Consider the following 27,716-nt stretch of genomic DNA (forward strand, 5'->3'; position numbering starts at 1 on the left):
GCCCCGGTCTGTAATCAGCTCCGGGTTCCATGTGGGCTGCGGGGGCGTTTGGACCAGAGACTGTCCCTGGCAGTGAGTTGGGTCCCAGATCAGGGAGAACTCTGGGAGGTCACATTCCTTCCTCCCCCACCATCCCCTCCTCGAAGGAGAGATGCTCCCCACCCCAGGGATGGCCAGGGGTGATGCCGGAGCCCCCTCCTCTTCTGGCACAGGTGGACGCCAGAGCGGCCTCTCAGGCAGGCCCCTGCACCCGGGATGCTGACGACAGATCCCCACATCCAGCCAGTCACCATCACACACGTACGTCAGCCTCACGGAACTTCACCCTCATGGGGGAAAATCCAGTGGGGATTAGTCACTTATTTGGTGCAAAGGGTTAAACAGACTAATTCCCAAAGTCAACTTGCAGGGAAAGGACTTCCCATTAGAGGTGGAATTGTGGAGTAGCCCAACCCTTGGGCAGCTTTGGCCGCTGGGGACTGTAGGCAGCTCAGACTCAGTTAGCAACCCAGGAGGCCCTGCCTCTGGCTGGAACTTCCCCGTGCTAACCAGCCTCCCTCATCCCCCAGGCAAGGGGCACCGGCCTCCAGCTACCCAGCGGCAGCCTCTCTGCGGGCAGCTCCCACCTTCTCTCATGGTCTCTCTGGGCCCTTGAGGAATGAGGGTGATATCCTCCCCCACCCCGGGTGTGGCTGCACGGATCACCATTCGGTGCTACCTCAGCTGATGTCTGCACTATCACTAATAATCCCACCGCCCCGCGTGTATTTTCACACCCTCCCAAGGGTGACCTCTCTGGAGGTGGATGCATCTCGGACAGGACATAAAAACGCCCTTCTGTGAGCAAGGTGTCTCCCCCTCCCCACCCCCAGACCCAAGAGCACGGAGCCCTTTGCTTCACTCGAGAAACACGAGAAATGCGCGCACCAGCCAGCTGCCACAATGGGAGAGGATTTCTGCAGAAAGAGGAAAGGGCCCCGTGGCCTCCTCCCTCTCTTCTGCGCGTACGACGCCTTCTCGTCTTTGATGCAAGAGCGGAGGCTCGGGCAGGAGACGGAAGCCCAGAAGCTCATCGTATCACCTACTCTGTCTGTGGGCAGGACCGACGGGGTCCGGGTTTCTGCCCCTTTGGAGGAAAGGCACTGGCCTCCGGTTTCAGCCTAATGTGGATCCCGCCCCAAAAGGAGGCCCTCTGGCGGCGGTGGCTGTGTCTCCAGGGAGCCTCCGCCCCCTACCCCTCTCACAGTCCCCCTCCAGGCCTGTCCCGCTTTGGTCACTGATGGCCCGAGCACTCCGGCTCTGAGACTCTGCGCTGTCCCTGGGTAGCCCCTCGGGCGGGTGTCCTGATTAGAGTCACTTCAGCGCTGGGGATGACCACGCCTGGGGAAGAGACAGAGAGAGCTCGCCCCCTACCGCATGGACCCCAGGGCTGCTGTGTCCGTCTCCTGGGCTACCTCTCACCTTTCACCCTGGACCTGAGGTGGGGAAAGGGACAGACTTAAGCATTCCTGAGCCAGACTCCAGGGTTCCCAGCAGACACCTCACAGGGTCCAGGCGCTGGTCCCCACACACAGGGCCCAGCTGTCAGATCAAGTCAGAGTCTGAGTGGCTTTGGGACGCTCCAACCGGGTGGGTGGAATGAAAGCAGGGCAGGGCAGGGCAGGTGCCTAGGCCACTCTCCAAAGGGCAGTGGTAGAGCACACGGAGGCAGGGAGGCTGAGAGGGGTGAGTATTGCTTGTACAGAGCTGGTGACAGTGGCAGTTTAGGGTCCAGAGCCAGCCTGTCTGCGGAGCCAGGACGCTGGGGCTCACGTGAGGCTCTCAGACAGCAACCCTGGCCTAGACGTGAACAAAAAGTGGAGCCCCAAACGGTTAACTTCAGGCAGCTAATCCCCACATGTCGGACAGGATCCTCAGCAGTGGCTCAGAGCCTGGCAGCCCCCACCTTCTTATCCCAGCAAACAGCCCCCCTCCACCTGGAGGAGCCCTGCTGGGGACAGGGCCACCCTCACAGCCTGGGGAGGACTGTCTGCTTTGGCAGATTACATCCCCTCTGAGGGCTGCCTCCTGGATGCCAAGACGCTCCGCCCACACCTCTGGGGGTCCACTGGGAGGGCTCCTTTGGCATGTCAGAGGTGAGCTGGCGTGGAGGGAGGTAAGAGGTGAGGGGCAGTGCTAAGGGAGGTAGCGGAACTTCCCTCTAAGGTATCTGGCCAGCAACCCTGGGAACTAAGACCTCCTCCTGTTTTGCTTGTAGGAAGGAGGTGGCTCCAGTTCAAGGGAGGAAGCGGTCCCCAAGCCCTCAGCTCCCCGGGCATCTTTGCTCCCCGGGCCCTGGCCAGGGCACTAGATGGGCATGCCTCATGCTGCAGGGGCACTCGGTGGGGAAAGCTGCCAGAGCGCTGGGTGGGAGGAGGGGCATCATGGTTCCCAGAGGGGCCTCGAGGTGGCCAGCTGCAGTGGATGCTACATTCCTCAAAAAAAGCAGCAGTGCTGGGAGAGGCAAAGGCGGAACAAAGAACAAGACAGGAAACTCAGCAGGGACCACCAAGAGGCACAGGCGGGCTCTGCCCCGGCGCAGGACCAGGCAGGGCCGCGTCCCCCTCTTCCATCCATGGCCTGAGGGGCAGTCATGTCCACACAACACTCACGTAGGTTTCTTTTCAACAAGACACAGAGGGACACGGATTTCAGCCCATGTGGTCACCAAGACTGACTCTACCCAGACAAGTGAACGGATAAAACATGGTCACACACGGACACGCACACACACACACACTCTCACACACACACACACAGACTACACTCTCCACTGCCAGCTGGGACGTGCCCAGCAGCCAACGGGCATGCAGCAGGGCGAGGGGCCAGAAAGACGTGAGACTATGTACAGGGGAGGAGGAGGGGCGCCAGCAGGCACCCCTTCCCACACCGCACCCCAGCCTCTTCCCGAGGTCCTTAGGAGCACGAGGGGCTGGTGGCACTCTCCAGGGAGGACTGGGAGAGGCGCCTGGTGAGGGAGCCGAGTGTGGAGTCTGCCACGGAGGACGTGGGGAAGAGTTTGTACCAGCCGGTGACGGCGGCACTCAGGTCCAGCTCGTCCAGCATGATCTGGGCCATGCCCATGAAGCACTTGTGGTCCATGCGGCCGTAGTCTCCCCAGACGATCACCTACCGGGGGAGGAAGAGAGAGGAGCTGAGCCGCCTCCCCGACTCCGGCTGGGCAGTGGGCCCAGGAGCCCACACGTCTCACCAGGGCACAGATGGGACAGAGAGAGCCGCAGCTCACCGGTTTCAAGCAACAGCTCACTGCGCACTTAAGGAGTGCCAGGCTCCAACCTACGGACTTTATATTTATCGTCTCAATTGTTGCAACCGTCCAGGTGGAGGTACTGTGTATTATTTCCACAAGGAGGAAACTGCTGCTCAGAGAGGTTACTTAACGAACCAAAAGATACACAGTCATTGGTGGCAGAGCTGGGAATGGACCCAGGTCTGACTTCCGGAGCCCCCAGCACCCCGGGTGCCAGCCTCCTCCAGGAAGGAGCAGACCGAGACTCCGGGACCTGGGTCACAGCCCCCGCTCTGCCCCCGCCTCACAGCGGGGCCTGGGCAAGCCCCTGGCCCTCACTGGACCTCAGGGTTCCCAGCCACCCATAAAACTGGGAGAGGGGAATAGATTAGCTCAGTGATTTTTGAAGTATTTTTATTGGTGAATTCGTTTTTCAAAATGGAATCCCAATATATATAAGAAACCAAAACAACCAAGACTGAACTTCCCCCACAGAACCCTGGGGTTCATCCGTTCCTACTGTGTGCACTCCAAGACCCCCTGCTGAAGAACCGCCTCAGCCCGGAGCAACGGCCCTAGATGAGAAGCCCTACAGCCCAGACAGCCCCGGGCGCAAGCCTCCCCTCGCCCCCTACGTGGCCTCAGCCAAGGCCGACAGCCCCTCAACCCCACTGCTGCTGAGAGTTAGCGAGCAGCTGTCTGTGCCAGGCACTACGGGAGGCTCTCTACAGGCATCTCTCACTTTATCTTCACATCATACTACAGCTAGGAAGCAGTCAAGCCAGAACTTGAACTCGGGACTGAACCCAGGATTGTGCTCTACGCCCACGTAACCTCTTGCCACCTGGGTCACTTCATCTATGAAACAGGCATGATGACCCCTTCCTCCCAGGACCATAGTGAAGGGTTTGTCACTCTCACGTAGTTGGGGTGAGAGTCGTTACCCTGACCTGGGCTTGTCCCTAGGTCCCTAGCTGAAACCTCACGCAAAGCACTTCATCTTTCTGAGACTGCTTCCTCATTTGTAAAATGCGGAGAATCACACCAGCTTCACAGGATCATCTCGAGGCTGAAGCGAGGTCACAGTCGGAAAGCAGCTACCACCGAGTTACCCTCCAAACCTTGGTGTCCTTATGAATCTACCAGGGGCAGTAACACCTCACTGGGCTGTGAAAATAAACGGCCAGTGCATATCCGGGCACCTGGCACGGGATGAATCATAAGTGGAACGCATTCCAAACTGTGACTCGCAGTCTCCGAGAGCTGCTCTGCCACACTCACCTGCAGCACCTTGCCCTGCGGCCCCTCGTCAAAGAGCAGAGCCTGCTGGTACCGGGGGTCACAGGTCTTCTTGGCCACCTTTGTCTTCTTCTTGGCCAAGCAGGCCCCATTCTCAAGCAGGTAAACCTTGATATAGGTGGCTGAGGATGGGAGAAAACATGGTGGGGAGGGGTCCAGGAGAGACCGCTATGCCCCACCCCATTCCCAACCTCCGGGTGGCCCCGGAGGTGAGCAGGGGGAGTAGGGTGATCTGACCGGTGGACAGAAGGTTGAAGAGACTGACTCAAGCACTGACTCCTCCGTCCTCTCCTACCCCTGCCCCTACTCACTGGCCTTCCAGGAGAGCCGTGGCTCTGGTGTCTGGAAGACCGATTTAGGTCAACAGGGAACTGAGGACTCATTAGACCTAGAGCTCAGCTGCACACCCCTCCCTGGTGGGACCCCACCTCCAAAGTCCTTCTCCCAGCTGCTCAGCCTCACCTGGGAGGGATTTGGAACCAGGTTTGGGGGTCAGGCCCCGAGCCTCGATCACTTCCACCTCCAGCTGGCCACTCCGGTCCATGATAGCAACATGCACGTCCCCTGCAAGGCAGAAGAGGGACAGTCCAGGCAGAGCCGGACCAGGGCAGAGTAGCCAGCACTGTGCAGAATGCTGGTCTGCAGAGGACACTACAACCCCGGACGGGGCACAAGGTGAAGAGAGCTGCATGTGTGAGAACTGCCCTCTGGAGACCACTTTAAATCGGCTAAGGAAGGCTCTGAGTCTAAAAGGTCCCCTGGGGCAGGGCAAGAGCCTGACCCTCAAGGGACATGCTTGGGGACAGAAATGGCTGCCAACCCCCCATTTAAGTCTGGTTAACCGAGGGGCTTCTGTTTTACTGAGCAGAATAGGCAAGTCAGGGGCCAGAGCTCCCTGTGTCAGGAAACCAGAGGGAGGCTGTGGGCTCAGAGGCTCTTATTCACCTTCTCCACAGCAGCCCTCAGCCACGCCTCTAAACACAAGCCAAACAGATAGACAAAGACTATCAGCTTGAAGAGATGCTGAGACATGAGCCTGCCCAGGACACAAGGCGCTCCCTGGGAAGGAGGACCTGCTTGCGTCCCTGCCGAGGGACGACGGGGAGGCAGGCCAGCAGGCGTCCCAGGAGCAGAGCACTAAGAACCCCTCACTGTGCTCCACAGAACGGGTTATCCAGCTGCGGCCAGTTCTATGGTGGAGTCTTGTCAGTTATCTGATTTCCAGAACCCTTGGCTCTGTTCAGGTTCTGCTGGAATTTGAAATTATGCATTAGTCACTTGGAACATCCTTCAAGGGGGTGCAGACTCATACGCCTGGTGCAGAAAAATTAAAATAGGCCAGACTGTGGGTTCCGCCACCCATTTTAGATTCTCTGAGCCATTATGCTGTTGTTTGTTTTTGGTACCTGGGAAGATGCAAATACAAACAAAGACATTCTTGAATTCATCCCCCTCCCTCCAAGTACCCCAACCTCCCACAGGGAAGTGGGAGGGGATGTTTCAGGAATTGATCTCCTCCCTGTCTCACGTGAACATCCCCAAGATGGGCAAATGCAAAACTGTCACTTCCAGTTTTGGACACCAGGGGGCACCACACACACAGTTCTAGGCTGTGATGGCGCTTTTGGTTTACAGAAGTGTGGACCCCTCTTGCTGCCTGGGCCAAGGGCTGGGAAAAGCAGACTCCCCAGGCCCTTAAGAGTCTCAAAGCAAGGGCTGACAATTAGCCAGGTCTAACCCTTGAGCCAGATGAGAGCTGATGCTCATCTTCTGAGGGTCTCCATGGACCCCTCTCCCAGCAGACAGAGGCTCCTGCGTGAGCACATGGAGGAAGACAGGGCAGTGCAGTGGGAAGAGTCCTGGCCTGGAATGAAACCCAGCTCACTGTGTGGCTCACAGCTGGGCGCTGGCTGCACTCGGCTTCCTCATTTGCTGTGAGGTCAGTGCAGATGTCTGGGTCAGACTCTGCTTAAGTCAGACTAATGGAAAAGCGGGTGGAAGGGAGGCAGCATCTCTGGGGAAGCTGGGCCTGGGAGGGGCTGCGTGAAGCCAGTGCATCCAATAGCTAAGGGAGAGAGAGGAGGGAGCCAGAACCACAGCTAAGATGACCAAGTTCAGACTTCCAGAAGTCCTTCCTAGCAGCAGGAAAGGGGGTGAGAAAATTACTGGAGGACTCTAGGTGCCAGACACTGTCAGGAGTAACAAGTCAAATGAGACACAGTTCCTAAGGTGTCAATGGAATACTTCATGCAGAGCATCAAAACAAACAAACAAACTCCATAAATAGATTGCAGAAGGAAGGCAGGTATCTTTATTCCCATTTTACAGATGAGGAAGCAGACTCAAAGAAGAGACCTTCCCAAGGCCACCAGAGAACTGGTGACAGAACAGACCCCATGAAAGTCAATGTCACGACAGTTTCCGTCCACCATTTTATGTCCAGCACGTGGAGGTGCTGGCACACACAGCGTGTGGTGAAGTGAGGGAGGGAGTGTGCTGGCAAGGCTGCAGCGGGGGGCCTTCCTTTGAGCGGGGTGGGGGTGGTGCACAAGTGCCAGGCTCACGCCTCAGAAGCCTGAATGAGGGCTCCTTCCTGCTGCTTGGGTCACGCAGGGGCCCCACTGAGCTCACCCTTTCTGCTGTGTGGCTGCCATCACCCCACTCACCCCCACCCTCAAAAGACTCACCCATTGGTGGAGTTGCCAGTGTCTGTCGCCCCACAATCTGGGCTGGTCCCAGCCCGTCCAGGAAATCGCTGAACTGGCTCTCGGCCCCGAGCCGGGTGGTAGGGAAGATGAACCTGGGGAAGAAGGCAGAGGCTCACACGAGGGCATCTGGCTGGTGGGACGCAGCGGCTCTGCCTCGGAGGCACTGGGTACTCTCCCCTGTGCCTCGATCTCCCCTCCACATAGGGTGGGTGTACTACTTTGGCTGGGGACAGAGAACTGTTCATCTCTGTACATTAAAGAAAATACTTTGATATTACTTAAGAATAGAGACTAATGAACCTAACATAATGATAGGTGACTTTTTAAAAAGATTTTATTTATTTATTTTTAGAGAGGGAAGGGAGGGAGAAAGAGAGAGAGAAACATCAATGTGCGGTTGCTGGGGGCCATGGCCTGCAACCCAGGCATGTGCCCTGACTGGGAATCGAACCTGCGACATTTTGATTCATAGCCCGTGCTCAATCCACTGAGCTACGGATAGGTGACTTTTTAAAAAAGATTTTATTTATTTACTTTTAGAAAGAGGGGAAGGGAGAAAAAGAGGGAGAGAAACATGATGTGAGAGACAAACCTCAATTAGCAGGTTGGTTGCCTCTCACACGTGCCCCGACTAGGAACTGATGGCCAGGAATCCAACCAGAGACTTTTCGCTTTGCGGGATGACGCCCAACCATCTGAGCCACACCGGTCAGGGCTCTAAGGTGACTCTTAAAAGGCAGGCCTTGCTGAACACCTGTGTCCTCACCAGGGGACATGAATGCCAAGAACCAGAGACACAGGACAGAAATTTAATGCCTGAAGCAAGTTTCAAGACCTGAGGTTTAGTTGACCCTAAGTTTGAAATCAAGTCAATAATGTGAGGTGGTGGCCAAACCAGCAACTGAGTCCCAAATAGCATGACCGGTGACGGTTAGTGGTGTGCCATGCTTGTGGGGGGCCGGGAAACGGTAACAAGGAGAGCTGGCGGTCCTTGAAGCTGGCCAGGTGCCAAGAGCGCACTAAATGCTCCACGTGCATCATACAGTTTACTTCTCACGATGACTCCATGTGGCAGGCACTATCATCCAGTCTCACAGATGAGGAAACAGAGGGTTCTCGATGTTAGACACTTGCCCACGAAACCGAGCTGGTGTCCAACTCAGGCATTTTTACAGTAAGAATTGGGACAGATGGTGCGTGAAAAGCTTCAGACAAACGATACATGGTAGTTATCGCTGCCATTGTTACCACAGAGGGGAAATGCTCCCTGTTCATGTCCTCCAGCCTCGGTGTTCTGGGTGTGCCAGCAGAGAAAGGACAGATGGGGGAGGGCTGGCCCGTCTACTCGTGGGCTGCAATGGACCGGAGAAAGCCCTAGGATCTGAAACCGCTCAGGCTGCTGGCTGGAGAGATCAAAGTTGGTCCCAGAACAAATCCCCTGTCGGATGGCGTGGCCAGGAGTGCCCCCTGGCCAGTGACAGGCAGGGAGGGGAGGCAGGTGCATATGCTTATCAGAGAGGGCCTGTGTGTCCCCCACCCCCACCCCCAGGAAGAGGCTTTGGGGGTCACCCACTCCTACTGGCCACAGTCAGCGATGGCCTAACATCACATCCTGAGGACAACAGGCTCTGAGAAGGTTAAAGAAAGAAATCTACTCTGGAGGTCACAGAACTTCAGGAGCTCGGTGTAGAGAGTGTAGGGAGTGTGAACGAAGGTCATAAAGACAAGTGGCCTTCGTTCAAATCCTGACTCCAACACCACTTAATAGCCGTGACCTTGGGCCAGGTACCTCACCGTCCTCCGCTGTCTCAGTTGTGGAGGGAGCACGGCAGCCCTCAGGATTGTTGTGGGTGTTAAATGAGACCGTTTTGGTCTGAGAGTGATGGGTAGACCCTGGGAGAGAAAGCACTGACCTGAAGTGCCCGGTGACACCCTGTGTATATGACAAAATAAATGCCAGTGGCCACTCACGCTCACGGATGTAGGCAGAGCAGTGAGATGCACGATCATAGACTCTTAAACGACAGAGCTAAGGAACCCTGAAATCATTGCACCCTAATAAGGCCAAATCAGGAAATCTTCATGGTATAACCATAGTTTCATAGCTTAGAAGAGATCTGAGGGACTTTCAAATTTTTGACTGCAACCTACATGCAAATGAATGAGATATATGTCATAGACCTATCGGTACCCATACATTAAAAAAAAACAAACCAACTGAAACACAAGTTCACAAGGTAATTCATCCTTGCTTCTTAGGATACAATTAAATTTGTTTCTTTTTCTAATGCTGGTTTTACCCCACTAAACTAAGCTTCCGTCCTGCCTCTGTGTCACCATGTGGTTTGAGAAATACAGCTGCAACCCTATCTCCTTCCCTGAGCCCAGAGCAAGGCCGCTTGTGAGAACTCCATTTATCTGAGCCCCAACAATGGTTTTAAATTTAAAGGATTTTTGAATCACATTTTCCTTTTGAACCCTGTCCCCTGGAGTGAGACAGTGTGCAGGTGCTGGGAGGCAGAGGCATGAAAATAAACAGAAGGGATGAAAACCAGCAGCCTGGAGCGGTAGGAAGATGGGGCCCGGGCAGCTGACATGGGGGAGGGGAATGGGGGAAGGCAAGGACAGAGGATCCCAGACATCCGGCTGGAAAACCCAACCGGAGATTTTCCCGCCCTGCCCCGGGCAGGCGCTGTGACCAGAGCACCAGGGAGGATGGGGAGGACCACAGTGGGGCGGGCTGCACGCACGTGCCGTCCGAGCTGTTGCTGTTGGTGCTCCCGTCAGTGGACTCCCGGCTGCCCTGGCGCGTGACCCGACTCCGCATCTCCACGGCGATGCCGGTCTCTGTGCTGCGCCGGATGTTGCTGCGCAGCTTCTTGGTGGCCCCTTCTGTGACCCCGGCAAGCACAGAAAGGGAACAAGGTCAAATCAGGAGTGAGGCTTCTCTGAGAGTGTACCCAAAGCCACCTTGCTGGGGAAGGGGCACGCTGGGCAAGGCTGTGACTGGAGGCAGGGGCATTGACACAGTCAAAGCAAACCAGAAAGATGGCTGGAGGCAGAGTCAGGGTGATGCGGATGCGGGTGGGGTGTGAAGTCACCAGGTAGAGTCCCTGCCCTGCAGCCCTCCACCCTCAGCCCCAGCCCTGACAGCTATCTTCCCACTCAATTTCAGCCCTTGCTCAGAAGGGCTGTGTTCCTGCCTCTCTCTTCTAGAAAGTTTGCCTTTTGCCACATTTGTTCTCCCTCATGCACCGGGTCTTGCTCAGGTCTCACAGCCCAGCTGATATCTTCAGGGGTCCCACAAAGGCCCATGTGAAGCCTGGCCACCCTCAAACTAGCAAGAGGTGATTAAGGAAACAAGACAGAGAGGGGCAGCTAGGCTAGCCTGAAGTGACTTGGGCTTTGAGAGAGAAGTCTACAGACGCACCCTGGACGCTGTGCAGGGGGATCCTGGTCCGTGTCTCTGTGCCTCCTGTTCCCAGGGCCCTCTGCCTCCACCCTGCCCCATGCTCAGACTTGCAGGGAACATGGGGCACTCTGCCACTCCTAGCAGCGCACCATCCTGCCTGGGTTTCCATGGCAACCTCTTCAGCATTTGCAGTGTGGTCCCTCTAGACACCCTTTCCTCCTGGGGCGGGGGTGGAGGGCACAGAAGACAGGCTGAGGGTTTACAAGGATTTTCCTGCTGGAGCTTGGCTGCCTGAGGAGCCCGATGGGGAGAGGAGCGGTGCTCAGGTAGGGTCTCTACCAAAGGAGCCATTTGCTATCGCTGGTTAGAGATCCAGGCAAATTAAGAGTGAATTACCTATAGGGTTGGGGAGAGGCTGGGGTGGGACAGCCAGGGCTGTACCCTTGAAAGCACTGGGGAGGGGGAGCTGGCTATTCAAGACCATGCATGGCTCTGGAAAGGGGGTACTTTATTCCTCTTGTTTTGTCCTACTTATCTCTCAGGAAGTCCCCCTGGGAGAGGGCAGGCTAAGAGGGCTGGCATCACCAGCAGGCAGGCTGGGGGGCTGGGAGTGGGAGGTGGTGAGGAAGAATGGCATCTTTGAACCCATCTCAGTTTCTGGGATATTGGAATAGCTAACTATCCAGGAATACATCTCTCTCTCTCTCTGTCTTACACACACGGTCACATTAGCTCGTTCATACCTCTTTCATACTGACAGGCATCAGCAGACACACTAGTGCTGACAATCACATTTATGAAGACAGTGATCTCACATACAAGGTCATGTGTATGTGCATACAACAGTAACAAATGGTCCTGTCAGGTCTTAATCATACATACACATGACATACTCTGCCACATAAAGTGATCTTCACACCATAACACTTGGAGTTGAACCTATCCACTCAATCACATACACAGATGCAAACTCAGAAATGGTGTGTGACCCACCACATGCAGAGGAGCTGGACAATAATGGTGGGTGTCGAGGAACTTGCCTGTCCCTGGCTCCTAACTGCCAATGCCCTCCAACCTGATTAGAAGGCAGGTAGGTCTGTGGGATCTGCACATTACCCTTCCTCCCCTTGAACCCCCTCCCCCCAACACACATCCTGAGCTGAAGCCAGAGCCTCACCCATGACCCCAGTCCCTTTCTTCTAGAGCTCAGAAAAGCTCTGACCCATTTGGGAGGAAATTTACTGTCTTTGATCAGACCTGCCCATTCCATTGTGACCCCCTGGTAGGGGAATCACAGAATTCTAAAATGTTGGAAACACTCAGCCAGCCCCCTGGCCCTGCCATTTCACAGGTGGGCGGCCTGAGGTCCAGGCGCCCACAAGGCCCAGGCTGACGCGCAGTCTACTGACGTGCTACTCCTCACCCTTCTCCACCATCTCCACATGGTTGGAGATGTGACTCAGCAGAGATTAAGTTCCATGTCTTCTGTGTGGGAACAAGGTCTTGCAACCTTAGAGAAAATTCCTCTACTGTTTTATACCTATCCAGTCTCTGAACCCTGAAGATCTGGGGAGTAACTTTAGGTAGCCCCTTTCTCCAGAGAACCCAGCCAAGTTGCTTGCAATAATTTTGTGGTCCCTGGAGACCGAAAGACTCCAGGGACCATCCCATCCATCTCAGCATCTATGAGGGAGAGGCAATTACAGCTCCCCACAGCACTGCCATGGCGTGTCCTGGAATGATGCTGAGCCCTCTTTCCCACCTGAGCCAGAGCCCTGAGCCCAGGAGAGAGGGGGCTGCTGTCCTTGGTGCTGAAAGGAGGAGCTCCATTTGGCTAGGGGCTAGGACAGCCCAGGATGGCCTTGTGTGGACCCGGTCTAAGGCTAGATCAGAACCCACATGTGTCCTGGAACCCCAAAATTCTTATCCCACCCATCTCACTGCCCCCCACAACTTGGAGAATTTCAGATCTAGAAGAAAGCTGGGAGAATGTCTTTTCAGCTCCATCTTACAGAGGAAACAGGCCCAAAGGGAAAGTCACTTTCCCAAGGTCCCGTGAGGAGTTAGAGCCAAGAGCAGGTTTTGGAAGCCACCTTAGGGCAAGGTCAAAGGGGCAGGAAGGAGACAGGGGGACTAACGGGGAGGCTGCTGTAACAGTCCAGGCTTTGAAACAAAGAGGAAGCGCTCAAGCCAATGCTGAGTATGGATAAGCTAGGAGGGAGGAGGCCCCTTGGGAAGGCAGACACAGGGCCCAGAAGACTGGGTCCAGGAGAGGGGTTCCTTGCCACTTCACATAGCTGGGCCCTGCAGGGAACTAGGCCATCCCATCTTGGGGCAACCGGGAACACTCTCCTGGGAGCTCTTCCCAGAAGAGATTGTCCAGGACCCATTCCCAAGTTGAGTCAGCCACATACATCCCCCTGGAGCCAAACTGTCCCACCCAGGATGGGGTTCCAAGCTGGGGCACTGGCAACCTCAAGAACTGGGGGAAAAACAGGGACAAGGAATTATAGCTGGGAGAGGGGTATGCTGCAAGCAAGGGGCAGAGCTGTAAGGGCCAGAGAATTCTTATTTTTGGCCCTACCATTGGACCCTAGGTGATAACATTCCACCGACAGCACCAAGTGCCTACCAGGTACAAGGCTGGTGCCTTTGTATTGCCTATGTCATGAAACCCCCTGGACAACTCTGCAAGGTACAGATTGTTGTCCTTGTTCTACAAACGCGGTGGTGAGTGCAGAGGTGAAGTACCTCGCCTGAGTCACCCAGCTCGAAAATGACAGGGCGTGGCCCTAAAGACCATCATGAAGTTGTTTTTGGGAAAATGCCTTCCCCTCTTCGGGCTCCGATGTTTCATCAATAAAATGAGTGCATCAGACTAGATGATCTCAAGGGGCCCTTCCTGCTCTGACATCTGGTGATTGATGAGTCATAGGGACCTTCAGCTGGAAGGGCATCTGTGTGATCCCCTGGCTCGGCCCCAGCCGTCAGCCATGCCCTCGCATGCTGCAGAGAAGCGGTCCAGAAGCCCCATCCTCATGCATCTCCCTTGAGGCTGCAGGTCTCCTTGGCGTCTGCTCCAGTCCCTGCCTGCTGACTGGTGGTGCAGGTAGGTGGGCAGCCCCGGGGAAGGTCACTGAAACATCTTCCAGTGACTTGAGCCCCTGCCCTGGCCTCTTCCTCCAAATCGCTTTGGACATGAAGAAGCCATTGGCCCTGAAGCTGACTCCACTGAAGGGCAGCAGCGGTGCTTGGTCTCCCAAGGCGACTCCTGGGGCCCAACACCTCTTCGACCTCCTAACCCTAATGCCACCCTGGGTTCTGTCCCAGCGCAACTCCTGGATCTCCAGGTCCCCATCCTCCTGACTGCTTCATGTCAGGCCTACACCGAGCATTCACAGCGGCTGTGCCCACCCTGGGGCACCGATCACTGCAAGCCCCCTCCTCACTTAGCATTTCCCTGAGCCAGAAACCCCACCCCAACCTGAGTGCTGGGAAAGGCCATCCCACGTGCTCCTGGCAGGGCTTTGTAAAAAGCTATTTTAAGGCCTGGAGAAGTCCCCCACCCCCAGCCCCAACTGGGACTCTTGATGAGCATTCTACCCAGATCCTCCGGCACCCCCGCCCCCTCACCACCCCCATCCAGCTGCCTATTTGAAGGATTCTTGGGGAAGTTGTTACTCTGAGCAAAACAAGCAGGAAGAGATTTTAATACACAACCAGCTGGTGTTTGGGCTGATGCCACAGTGAGGAGGTCCAGGTTGGGGGGTGTCTGTGAGGTAGGGTCCAGGTGACTGTGTGTGATAAGGTGGGTCGCCCACCATTCTGAGCACAGCTGGGATTCTATAACTAGGTGCCTGAGAATATATAATGTATTTGTCAGGATGCAGCTCAGACGGTGTGTGAATGTGGGGTTTCGTGAGATATGTGCATATGCGTGTGTGACACATTTCTGGGACCATGGGCCACTCTGTGTGTGTGTGTGTGTGAGAGAGAGAGAGAGAGAGAGAGAGACAGAGACAGTGCTTTTGTGATCTGGGTCTGTCAGATTCAGAGGGCTGTGCTTGTGTGAACTGCAGGACGGGCTTTATTTATGACTACGCACAGTACGCATAACTATATTGTCCTTTCCTGGAAGTAGGGTAGCGACTCACCTAAGCAACTGATCATGCTATTTATATAACTATGCAAGGCGAGTATCTTTGTGTGTGGGTTTGTCTCTCTTGTAACTTTGTCATGCATTTGTGTGGCTCTTTGTAGTGCGAAGGAAACTCGGAGGTCACTGGTGAGACTGAACTTGCAGGTCTGTGTGTCTGTGAAGCTGTGTTACTTAGCACAGGGCCAGGAACGTGGTGGCTAGGTAACTAACAGTTCCTGAATAATGTGTACGCTTGTGCATGGAGGCAGCAGCGGGTAATGGTTAGGAGTTCAAACGGCTGGGGTTTGAATGCGGGCCCCACCACCTACTAACTATGTAGTTTGGGGCAACTCACTTCCCTTCCCTGTGCTTCGGCACTCGCCTCAGAGTTACACAAGAATTCCACGAGTCAGGACATGTACTGGACCCAGAATGGCGCCTGGTGTACGGTAGGTGCTACCTAAGTGCCTGTGGGTATGGGCGTGTACACCCACGAGGACAGTTCCCGGGTGGAAGGCGACCCCCCCCGCGCCCCGCACCCCCTCACCAGGCTGCGGGAGCTGCAGTGCGCTCTTGCTCCACTGGGTCAGGCCCACGATGGCCACCATCTTGGCGCCCAGGCTGCTGCGCCGCTTCTTGGCTGTGGTGGTCCCGGCCCCGCACCCCGCCTGCTGAGATCCGCAGATTTCCCCGCTGATGCTGGAGCTCCGAACCACGTTCCTGGCGCCTGCGGCCGAGGCAGGGCCTGGCTCCGCGTTAAACATGGTCCGAAGGGGCGGCAGGGCCTCAGATGACTCTGTGGGAGAGACAGAGAGGCACACGGCCCCACATCAGACACTGGGGGCCACTCTGCTGCAGCCACTGCCGCTTCTGAGCTGTGCGACCTTCGGCAAGTCTCTGGGCCTCCATGAGGCTGTGGGGATTCAAAAGTGGGTGCATAGTGTGGCTCAATAAATGGAGCTATTTTTATTAGCACGTGGCTTCCCTGGTGAGTGACCAGGTTTGGTGGTAAAGGCAGCGGCTGTACGGCCTACAAGGAGCGTCAAACGGCCTATCCTCGAATTGCTAGGGCCTCTACACCCCAGCCGTGTGACCCTGTGACCCAGCAGCCTGGGGTTTCAGTGAACACTCCAGCAAAACAAGAGCTACAAGCACTTACCTCATGGGAGTGTTGTAGGGATTGAATCAGTGCGCGTGCAAGTGCCTGGAACAGCCGCAGACACAGAGTAAGCATCCAGTGAGGGTTAGCGGCTGTCACTCTTAGCCATGCTCAGAACAGGGAGAACACAGCGCCTCCGGCCTGTGCGGGCTGTGGAAGCGGCCCTCCTGCTGGGAGCGGGATGGCTCAGAAAAGCTAAAGAAGAGGGTCCAAGTCGCCTGTAACTGCACACCTGAGAGGCAGCCGCTGTAAGCATTTAAACCTATTTCCTCCCAATCTGTTTTCTATGCATTTTAAAAATAATTGAACTCATTCTGCAAATACTTTATATCCTGTTTCCTTCCTCCCTCCCTCCTTCCCTTCTCCTTTCCTTTCCTTTCCTTTCCTTTCCTTTCCTTTCCTTTCCTTTCCTTTCCTTTCCTTTCCTTTCCTTTCCTTTCCTTTCCTTTCCTCCCTCCCTTCCTTCCCCTCTCTCTCTCTTTCTTACCTGTTCGAATACAGTTGTCTCCATTTTCCCACCATGACTTTCCCCCGCCCCACCCACCCCTACCCTCAATCCTATCCCACTTTGGCTTTGTCCTTGCGTCCTTTATACATGTTTCTTGATGACCATTCCCCTTTTTTCTCTCATTATCCCTCTCTGCCCTCCCCTCTGGTTACTGTCAGTTTGTTCTTTATTTCAGTGCCTCTGGCTATATTTTGCCTGCTTGTTTTGTTGATTAGGTTCCACTTTTAGGTGAGATCATATGGTGTTTGTCTTTGACAACCTGACTTATTTCACTTAGCATAATGCTCTCCAGTTCCATCCATGCTGTTGTGAAGGGGAGGAGCTCCTTCTTTCTTTCTGCAGTGTAGAATTCCATTGTGTAAATGTACCACAGTTTTTTGATCCACTCATTTACTGATGGGCACTTAGGTCATTTCTAGCACTCGGCTATTGTAAATTGTGCTGCTGTGAACACTGGTGTATAGGTTCTTTTGGATTAGTGTTATATCCTAGTATTTCTCATTTAACATTCTCTCACAAACATTTCCCAATGTCATTAGCACTTTGTATAAATGTTTTGATGCCACCATAATATTCCATTGTATGGAAGTAGCATAACTGATTTAAATATGTCAGTACAGTTACCTCTTAGATCAGCTCTGTCTCTCCATCTCCCTCCCGTCTTAAATAATACTTCAATAAACATCTTTCTATACTGATTTTATCTGCTTATTTCGTTAGGCTTGCTTCCCATTAATAAATAGAGTGACTGGTTTAATGGGGTGTGGACATTGCTGGTGGCTTCCCCGACATGCATCCTCTCTCCCTGCTTCCTGCCAGAGGACTGTGTTCACCCAGGACCACCTCATCCCGATTAGTTTCAGCCAGTCAGTGAGTGTCCTTTGCCTTGGTAACCCTTTCTCGTCCAAGGGTGAGCATGTGACAAAGTCGGCCCAATCTGACTTCAGGAAAAGGTCTGGATTCCATGTTTATGAGAGAGGCGGAGGTGTCTGTCTGTCTGAACTCTTCCCCCAGGGAGGGCCCAGTCCTAGGATGAAGCCAGTGTTGCCGAGGGCAGCACCGCACAGAGACAGAAAGGACCTTGGGCCCCTGGAGCCTGCCTTTCTCTGGCTGGCCCACATGTTATGTGGGACAATGTATTTTACTCTGCTTAAGCCAGTATGAGTCAGGGTCTCTGTTACATCCGAAAGCATCCTGCCGGATACCAAGGGCCTAAACATTTTTTTGATTCTTGGGATATATTGCTAAATTTCTTTCCAAAGTATACAAATGGACTCTTCCCATTAGCTGCATTCAGCAAATATTTAAGCCCCTAAAATTCTAAGGCCCATATTGAGTGCCACAGACCAGTAGCGAGCCAGTCCACCTTCATCCTGCCCTCCTCAAGCCTCCAGTCCAGGAGGAAAAGAGATAGTAAGTAACTAATTATGCAATTAAATATTTAGTGATGGTTCCGATGAGTGCTAGGGAAGAGGACAGAGGGCGCTGAGAGCTACTCTGGGGGAGTCAGGCAGCAGGCATCGGTGGCTCTGTATACAGAAGTGGAATCTCTGGCTATCAGCCCTTCAACCTGGCAGAAAGTGTGATGCTCAGGTCATGTACTGGAGAGAAGGCCACTCTAGCATGCTCTGCACCCAGCCCTTCCTGGCTCTGTCCCGGCCCATGGTCTTTTTCCCAGGCAGCTCCCCTTCCCAGGGCTCAGGGGCACTATGATTGACCCTCTGCCCTCAGGCCTGTCACCCTGAGGAAACCCAGCATTTCAAAAGGACAAAGAAAGGGGTGGGAAAATACAGGTGGGAAAGGGAAGGCACCCCTCCAGCTAACAAAGAAGTCAGTCCCCAGACAGCTGACAATGCAGTCTGATCTCCTGGCCAGGGTGGCTCCCACTGGCTGGAGAATTAGGGCTGACAGTGGGGATGAGTCATAGCCACGTCTTGCCTTCTTTGTGGCTGTCGGGACTGTTCTCGCTCACCCTGTGATGTGTGCAGAGCCCCGGATTGTATTTCTCCATCCACCCCCCATCAACCTTGTAGCTAATGGAAAGTCCCCTGGACTTGGGCCTATGATGATCTCTTCTCTTCACTTTCCAATTCTAGTGCCAGTTGGTGTGTTTTTGGGGCACCTGCATGGTCTTCTGCTGGATGGTGGGAGAGCGCTTATCTGATCCTTTGAATCTGCTACAGTGTAAGCCTCACTTGCTCTTGAAAGTATTTCTGTCAGGTGTGTGGTTATTTCCATGTCACAGGTGAGGAAACTGAGTCGCAAAGACATCAAGGCCTTGCCCATTCTGCTCAGCTAAGAAGTGGCAGGGCCCGCACTCAAACTCAGGTCCCCCGTTTCAGCAAAGAGACAGACACACTCTGCAGCCCCTGCCCCTCCAACCCGGAACCCACCCAAAGATGTGGGCTCAACCCTCCTGCTCACGCTTTGCCCTGAGTCTCTGGGCTCTTTGAGAAAGCTGCCCCAGAGTAGCCAGACTACAGGAAGTTCAAGAACACCACTCCCAGGGGATGAGAAGGAAAGAGGGTAAGGGACAAAATTCCTGACCCTGCCAACCCAGGGACTCATATTTCCTCATGAATAATAAATGGCACCAACAAGCGGATGGCTTGACATCCAGGACTCGGCACCATCCAGGGCCACTCTCATCTGTAACTACCCAGGGAACCTGGAGAGCTGACGAGTGCCTGGGAGGACCAGTCAGGCCTGCCATCCCCCAGGGGATAGGAGGAGCCAGGTCCAAAGCACTGGGCCAGAGGTCACAGGGCCTAACCCCCAGTACACGAGTCCTGGGTAGGCGGCCAAGAGGAATAAGAATCAGGAGGTGGGATTAGAATGTATAGATTCCCTGTATTACCTTCTCTGGGCCTTGGTTTCCTCATCTGCGTGTAAAACAAAGGGGTTGGACTAGGTGATCTCTAAAAGTCCCTTCGCCTGGGAGAGTCTGTGAGCAGTCTGTGAACTGGCAGGCTCAGAACTGGGGATCTGCTTGCTGCTCTGGCAGCCAGTCTAGCTAAAAAACAACACGACAGAAAGACAGACAGAGCTGGCCACCTGGCCCCTCTGAGGAGGAAAGTCCTACTACACAGCAACCCCTGCGTCATCAGACCACGGGACAGGATAGGGGCAGGAGGTGGAGGGGGCCAGCAGGACACAGAACACAGCACCTCACATTCTGGTCGTTCTCAAAGATTGCTAAGGGAATGGCAGTCTTTCCACAAAAATCCTTTAACGTTGTCCTGCCTCTGAGCAGGACTGTCCCTTTCCGGGCCCAAGGAAAGGAATTCTCCCCCGATCTCCTTGGATCCCAGGCCCTCACTGTCAAGTTCTCTGTGCTGACCCTGCCCCATAGCTGCAGCAGCATCCATGACAACAGCTCAGACCTACCCTCTAGGGAGGAAGTGGCTGCCCTGGCGGCTGCCCTGACTCCTGCCAAAGCTCCACACCAGCAGGCACCTTCCAGGCTCCCCAGGGAACAAACCTTTTCTTTCCAGTCCTTGAAGTCTGGCCTCTACGCTGAGGTCTCAGGGCCCCCACAAACATCTTCTGAGTCCTGACAACAGCAGGTCTCAGGGCTCTGCCAAACCACCCTGTGCCCCTTGGTCCCTTTGACCGTATGTCTAACCAGATAATGAACTTTTTTTTTGAGAGTCAATGAGACCACCCAAGATAAACATAGCCACCCACCCTTCAACCGGAGAGACCAAGGAACCTGTCACAGGATGATGGGCTGTCAGTCTGAAAAAGATGGCAAATCACTGAGGCTCTTACCGCCTTCCCCAATGGTCCTCCCACAGCAGACATCACTAACCCATCCCTTTCCCATCAAGGCAGGTTTAACCTCCGAATCCCTTTCAACACTGTGCACCAGCCCCAACTGATAAGAACCAGCTGAGGAGTTAAAACAGATTTGCCATCCTTATTCCAGCCTGAGCCTTTCCGTGTGCATGGTAGGAACTCAAGGCCCAGAATGGGAGACACTCCCAGGGTCACATAGAAAGTTGGCGACAAAATCAGAGCTCCAACCCAACCCTCCTAACTCCCAGACTCCACATCACCTGTCAGATGCTCCCTGCTTGCCTCTCACCTTGAAGAAAGCCCAAACTCACCGAACTGATGAATCTGCGCGTGGTGCTCCGCATCACAGGGGGCTGTGCCCCTCCCAACCGCACTCCCCTAGGGCATTGACACAGGCTTCTGTTAACTTCTGAAACACCAGTTTCCAAGAAAGGATGTGAAGGCAATCAGGGTAGCTCCCAGGAGGAGGTGATGTGATAAGACTCTGGAAGGAAAGAAGAGAGCTTAGAGGAGGGGCTAGAGAAGACGTCTGTCCTGAAGAGCTTCCAGTAGCCTATGGAGTAAGCAGACAGACTTTGGGCAAAACAAGTGGCCTTCAGCAAATCATTTCAACTGTCTTATTCTCTGTTTCCTCCTTCACAATGTTGTCTAAACTCCTGGGTCACCCACCCGTGGGGCCTTTAGGAACTTTTAACTTCAAGCTGCTGGTGCTAAAGCTCCACCCACAACTTTAACACTTTTAACACATGAAGGACTCATCTATGTCCAAATGCTAATCAGCTCTAGACACTATTTTTCCTTCCTTCCCCAGATGCTCTGTGACAAGCCTGGCACTCAGGAGTGTTGGGGTTGGGGGCAGGGGTGGGCTCCTGACTCCACCCCCAGCCATGTGACCCTGAGCCAGTCACTGGGCTTCTCTGAACCTCCATCTCCTCTTCTATAACATGCACCTGGACCAGCTGGATGCTCCAGGCTGGACTGGGGAGCAGGTGAGATGATGAGGAGCAGAAAAGCACAGTGATTAAAAACCTAGGCTTTGGAGGCAGACAGACTTACTTCAAGATCTGCCACTTGTATGCTGTGTGACACAGGGACATTTCCCTAACAACCCCCCTGAGCCTACCGTGCCTCATCTCTAAACTGGGAATAATAAAGACAGCCTTAGAATTCTTAGATGAAATATTACAGAATAAGGATTGAGACGTGCTAAATGCTCACTTGGGCAATTGCATTATTACTACTCAAAGCAGTGCCTTTTGTCAATGGTGAAGGACGTACAGGTGCTCGTGCTTGTTGGACCGGATTACAGACCAGGCACAACCACTTTGTGAGAAGACTCCGAGACCAACAGGCTCACATCCCACACCAGCTCCGGCACTTCCGCCCAGGGCCCAGGACCAGCATGGGACCTGGTCCCTGCACCTCTCAGTTGGGCTGGGAGCTGCCACGTGAGGCTATGTTCTCCTTTGCCAGTGTCTCAGCTCCTGGCCCCTCGCTAGATGCTGGGCCTGGCATTTGAGATCCCCACCCCCACCCCAATCCAGCACCAGGGCCACCCACCACATCACCCATGCCAGGCTGTGCCCCTGTCAGAGGCCAGTGCCACCATCCACCAAAGGGGAGAGCAGTCCCCTTGTTTCTAGAATTTTCTTTTCCCCCTCAGGGACGTACGGGTGGGTGACAAGGCTGGCACATGGTGGGAGAGGTAGGATTGGCAGAAGGGGCACACCTAGCCCGAGTGGGGAACACAGTGCCAGCTCCTCTCCGGATGGTGCAACCTTTATCTCCCCCAAACCAGGCTCACATACACACTTCACACATGGGTGGAGACACAGGGCACAATGTTCCAAATGTGTGATCGCACACCGCACAGACCCGTACAGATGATGCACACTTAAAGACACAATCACATGCATACAGACATGCACACACACCTTTGAGATATTCAGCCACACAGAGGCAGCCCCACTGACAGCCACAGGCCTTCACACACACACACACACACACACACACACACCCTTCCCTTGGCCCTGTCCAGCCCAGAGAGGCAGGAAGAGCCCCATCTCTTTAGTGGCCAGGGAACCGTGCAAGTGTCTCACCTGTGTCCCTGGGTTCCCTTGGCCAACACACACATACCATCTCTGAGCAGGCGCTTGCACAAGCTGGAACACACGCACACCCATACGTGCTCCAGCCCCCGATCTCACCCTCCTGGCCCCCATTCCAGCAGGCTGGACAAAGGAGCTCATCGGTGAGGTTTGTGGTGAGATGAGCAGGCTGGCAGGGAGCAGTGGCTGTCACCATGGCTACCGAGCTGACCCACTTCTCTTCTACCCAGCCTGGCCCACCCAGCCTGGTCAAGGGCGGACAGGCAGCTTTGGGCACAGGGCCCCCTCCCCTCATGCACAGTCAAGGGGCAGCCCTGAGGGCATGGGAAGGGACGGGCTGAGCATCTGAGAGGCTGGGTCCTGCCTAGGAAGGCAGTGTCCAGGCATCCCTTGGGGAGAGCAGGATGCTGAAGACAGGTCCCCTGCAAGACCTAAGCCCTGGTCTCCACCAGCGTTGGGGCCTCTGGCCTCAGAGACCCACATGGGTCATGTGCTTGCCCTGCACACACGCTCAGACACGGTCCTCACGACAGGGCAGGGGTAGGGTGGCCAGGCCCAAACCTGTGTCTCAGAGCCGGGAGAGCCCTGTGTCCTGTTCAGAATGAGGTTCCTGAGTGCAGGGCTTCTCCACTCCCACCTTGGACTAGGGGCTGCTGGGGGCGTGGCTGTGCCTTCATTCCTTGGACAGGGCGCCACGTGTCTTCTTCGAGCCAGAGGGCTCCTGAGGACGTGACCACGCACCTGCCCTCCGAACTGGGGACAGAGAGGAACAACACAGCCCTCAGACAGCTCAGTCCTGTGAGGAGACAGCTCACAAAGGAGAATGAATCTCTCCTGAGTGACAGCCTTCCGCAGCTCCCCATCGCCCGAGGGAGAGAGCAAAAAGCCCTCACGGAGGCCCACAGGCTCAGTGATACAGCTCACCCCATGCTTTTGCCCCTCCTCTGTATTCCAGTCACACTGGCCTTTTCATTTCTTCAAAAGTGCCACTTTGTCAGCTGTCTGCCTGGAATGCTCTTCTCCAGCCTGCCTCCACACTCAGGTCCTGAGGCCCCGATGTGTGCTGCGTGCGCCACCTCTGCCGGGCCGATCCCTGCGCATTACTCAGGCCCGGCTTGAATGCCATCTCCTGGGAGCGTCGTCCAGGCCCTGCACTGTCTCTGCCTGTCCCGGCTTCAGCTGTGTCCCCACACAGAAGACATGTTGAGGCCCTAACCGTGGTATCCCAGAATATGGCCTCAGAATAGGGTCACTGCAGACCTTCTTAGTTACACTGAGGTCACTCTGGAGTAGAGTGGGTCCTTAATCCACCATGACTGCCGTCCTCCTAAGAAGCTGGCCGTGTGAAGGCAGAGACACACAGGGAGGACGCCATGGGACGATGGAGGCAGAGATGAGGGTGATGCGGCAACCAGCCCAGGGACGCCAAAGACAGCCAGCTGTTACCAGAGTCCAGGACAGACCATGGAACGGAGTCTCCCTCAGAGCTCTCAGAATGAGCCAGCCTTGCCAACACTGAGATTTTGGATGTCCAGTCTCCAGGACTGTGGGAAAATAAAGTTGTGTTGTTTAAGTCATCTAGCCTGCTGCACTTTGTTACGGCTGCCCTAGGAAATGGATACACTGCCATTCCTGACTTGTTCAGTGCCCGCCTCCCACACCCCGCCCCTGGGTGTGCGCTGCTTGGAATTAGGAACCCTGCTGTCTTCTCCACCCCGAGCTCCCAGTGCCCGGCACGGGTCTGGCATGCAGTAGGGGTCTGTACATGTTTGATGAATGAATGCATGGTGATCTATAATAAGTATGAAATTAATAGTATTTATAGCTGGGGAGTAGACTTGTGAGTCATTTTTATTTTCTTCATGTGACATATTGTGTTTTCTAAAGTTACCTCTTTAGAAACTGCACCAGTGTTGTCAGAAAGAAAACACTAAATACATGTTTTTCTTTGTAAAACGTACATTAAAATAAGACATTTTTAACCACTGTGTGTTTTCTGAAGAGGGAAATGTTCTGCTGTATGCTCGATAACTGCTTTCTAATTGGTTCATCGATCCCTCCTTGTGTGGCCAGAGTGCCTTCCGGAGTCAGATGCACAGAGTGTGGGCTCCGGGGCCTCGTGGGGCACGGAGTGCAGGCGGGAGGCGTCCAGGCGGAGTCTGTGTGCTTGTCGGCGTCTCTACTGTCCAGCGCCTCTCAGAGCTCATGGGATCTGGTCAGATAGGGCAGCTGTCACCTGACTTGACATGTGAGAACACCACCTGCCCTGGCTGAAGACCACTCCTAAAAAAGGCAAGCTCCCGTCCTCAGTGAGTGCACTGTCCAGTGCTTCTCCAACTTAAATGTGCACACAAGTCCACCGGGCATGTTGTTGAAATGCAGATTCTGATTCCATGGGTCCCGGGTGGAGCCTGAGATTCTGTGTTTCTTACAGGCTCTTGTGCTGCTGGCCCCTGGCCCACCCAAGGCATTGAGAGATAAAGATAAACTCTGGTTGTTCTGCAGAAGGACTGAACTCTTCAGGATGGGGAGACCAGAGAAGTCATCCCGGGGAAAAGCATTGCACAACACCTCAAAAAGAGAAGGGATTTGGAAAGATCGAGGTGGCAGGAAAGAGGTGGGAACTACATGCGAAGGCCCAGAGAGAAAACTTGATGTTCACAGCCTGGGGGGTAGCGCAGCGCAATTGGAGCAGGAGGTAAGTACAACCGGGAAGGGAGGTCTGGGAAGGGAGGCTAGCAACAGCCAATGAATGGCTCCAAAGGAGGGCTGAGGCTTGGCTTTAATCCCAAAGGGAGCGAAATCCAACATGACTTAGATGCAATACTGTACAGAAATCAATCTGACGCTGAGCGCAGAACCAGAAGAAAGACTGACAGCGGGAAGAGCACTCAGGGGGTGGGGAGGAAGGGCTGCACTGCCTCCCGTGGGGCAGGTGTGGAGGAGGAGGTGGCCAGGAGGCGTGGCTTGTGGGAGTGGCCTAGAGTTAGTGATGGGGCAAGTTTGGGAAGAGGGGGAAAAAAAAAACAGAATCCAAAGTGATTTACAGGGAGGGTGGGGACTGATAGGTGCCATCAGCAGAGCCTGAAGTCCCAGAGGAAAAAGTCAGCTTAGGAGGAAGATGAATCCCCATTTTAGATATGATAAGTCTGAGATAATACTGCAACTCCCACGCAGAGGTGTCGGGCAGGTGAGCAGATTCACTGGAGCTCAGAAGAGCAATGTGAGTGGGCAGGATTTGGGTGTGCTCCCCCGGGGGCAAAGTGGGATATGGAGAGGAAGGAGAATGCCCAGAGTATAGAGTGCGGAAAGGGCAAGACATGACACCCATAGTCAGGGGAAGGAGGACGATGGAATCCACTACAGGGTGGAGAATCCGCGGTTAAAAGTGGGGGAACTCAGAGAAGGTGCCGTGAGTACACAGATGGTCCACCTGGAGACCCTACCACACTCCAACACGGAGACCAAGGCCTGCGCAGCTGGGATGCAGCAGGGAGGCCGGGAGCACCCTGACTCTCTTCTAGGGGGTATACCGGGGGAGCCCAGGTCTGAAAAGAGTGCAGCTTAAATGGAGAGCAGACTTGGGTCAGTTAGAGAAGGGAGTGAGATGCCCTGGGGAGGGCCTAGCCTGCAGCAGGACCCTGAGGGTTCTGGGGCTCCCAGGTACTTACTTATTCTAGCTCAGCCCAAGCTCAGGAAGGACAATCCCTGCACCCAAACACACACACACACACACACACACACACACACCTACAGAAACCCTCTTCCTCCTCCTCCACGAGGGGGCAAAGTAGAGAAGTTGGGGGAAGAGGTCTTTGGAACAAAGCCTTATGGCTGGGGAATACATAATTCGTTATTGCACTGGGACTTTTCTGAGGTGAGCAGGGACACTACTAACAACCACAAGGGGCCACAGGTGTAAATTAGGACTATCCCGGGCCAGTACAGCTGTGTGGTCACCCTAGCCCTGGGAAATGCTAGATCTCAATAAAAACACCCATTTGGTCCCTGTTCCCCCTAGATGAAGTGGTGGAACTAACAAACAGGTGGTAGGGACAGACTAGCTCATCTTCAGAGGCTGGGGCCCCGCTGAGGATGCTGGTGAATGGGGAAGTCTCTCCGCCTCCCAGCCCCGCCCCACACTGAGCGCAGTGGCCCCCTGTCCGGGGGAGACGCAGCAGTACCAAGGACAGCGGCCGGCCCCGGTCGCTTCCTGCCCGCCAGCTTTTTTTTTTTTTTTTTTTTTTTTGCCAGGGCGGCCGCTAGCCTGATCAATATTTCATGGGAATAGGGGCTCGGGTTACCAGCTCCGCGCCAAGCCGGAAGGCGCCGCCCGCGCCTGCCACCAGCTCTAGGGACCCTCTTCGGTAACTCAGCACACCCGCAGCCCAGCCAAACAGACACTGCCCTCAATGCACTCCGCATTCCCCGAAAACCCCTCGGCCCCTCCCACCCTGTCCTTTTCCAGGGCACAAAGACCCGCGTGCACCGCACACACCTTCGCGCAGCCACTCAGACGCACCACATAGCCAGATACGTGCGATACAAAGACGAAGACATACACAAAACAACAGGCACACACCACACCCAGCAAGCAAGCCACCTGGACACACACACATGCACACACATGCATACATACCACAGGCCTCACAGACACACTACGTGGAGATGCACTCACCACACACCCACATGCACATCACACACAGACATAGGAGACACACTGCCACACAGAGAACCTCACACATATGACGCAAAGATGCCTCGACCACAGACACACACTCACACTGCCTGCACACACATGCAAAAGCACACACACACTATATGCTCTCAGAGAGACCCCCAGACATGTCGCCCAGAGCTACATTCCCCAGACACACATGCATCACAGGCACGCATTCATGCAAAATTAAACTCTCTCACACACATACAAACACAGCGTATACAATATACGCTCACAGAAACCCTCAGATGTTCACCCTGCATATATAGCACATGCCCCACACTACCCAGGCCCTCCACCCTCCTGGAGCCCGGGCCCGCCCCCAACCGTGGACATGGGACTGGGGCGGAGTCAGGCAGATCTTGGGCCCTGTGGATAAATCCTGTATCCTCTAAGGCCTTCTGGAGTGGATGCCCAGTCCCCAGGAGCAGGCAGTCAGCAGCACAAACACGTGGGGAACGGGGGACCAAATTAAAGGAGACCTTTGAGACCCCAAATCCTCCTGGCTTCTCTGTCCCCAGGCCCCAAGTCCTGGGGCAGAGGCTCTGGGGACAGCCTCAGCTCTCCCTGGGACTTC

The 27,716-nt window shown here is 54.7% G+C and overlaps 1 protein-coding gene across 4 annotated transcripts in view; it reads right to left on the bottom strand.

Annotated features, from left to right (window-relative positions):
- Positions 1-1,963: 1,963 nt before the first annotated feature.
- Positions 1,964-27,716, bottom strand: part of LOC114498092 (regulating synaptic membrane exocytosis protein 3) — a 34,447-nt gene continuing 8,694 nt past the window's right edge. The window contains exons 2-9 of one of the 4 annotated variants that reach the window (XM_036025846.1): positions 20,623-20,795; positions 16,006-16,050; positions 15,394-15,642; positions 10,047-10,188; positions 7,276-7,388; positions 5,051-5,152; positions 4,571-4,710; positions 1,964-3,168 (exon numbers count right to left, since the gene is read on the bottom strand). In XM_036025846.1, the coding sequence (XP_035881739.1) occupies positions 2,956-3,168; positions 4,571-4,710; positions 5,051-5,152; positions 7,276-7,388; positions 10,047-10,188; positions 15,394-15,610 (927 nt within the window). In that variant the 5' untranslated portion in view covers positions 15,611-15,642; positions 16,006-16,050; positions 20,623-20,795 and the 3' untranslated portion in view covers positions 1,964-2,955. Of the gene's footprint in view, positions 3,169-4,570; positions 4,711-5,050; positions 5,153-7,275; positions 7,389-10,046; positions 10,189-15,393; positions 15,643-16,005; positions 16,051-20,600; positions 20,796-22,980; positions 23,005-27,716 lie in introns of those variants that run through there. The other 3 variants (XM_036025847.1, XM_036025848.1, XM_028514172.2) reach the window with 3 other exon arrangements.

The sequence above is a fragment of the Phyllostomus discolor genome, chromosome 5, assembly GCF_004126475.2.
Source record: "Phyllostomus discolor isolate MPI-MPIP mPhyDis1 chromosome 5, mPhyDis1.pri.v3, whole genome shotgun sequence".
Taxonomy (NCBI): Eukaryota; Metazoa; Chordata; class Mammalia; order Chiroptera; family Phyllostomidae; genus Phyllostomus; species Phyllostomus discolor.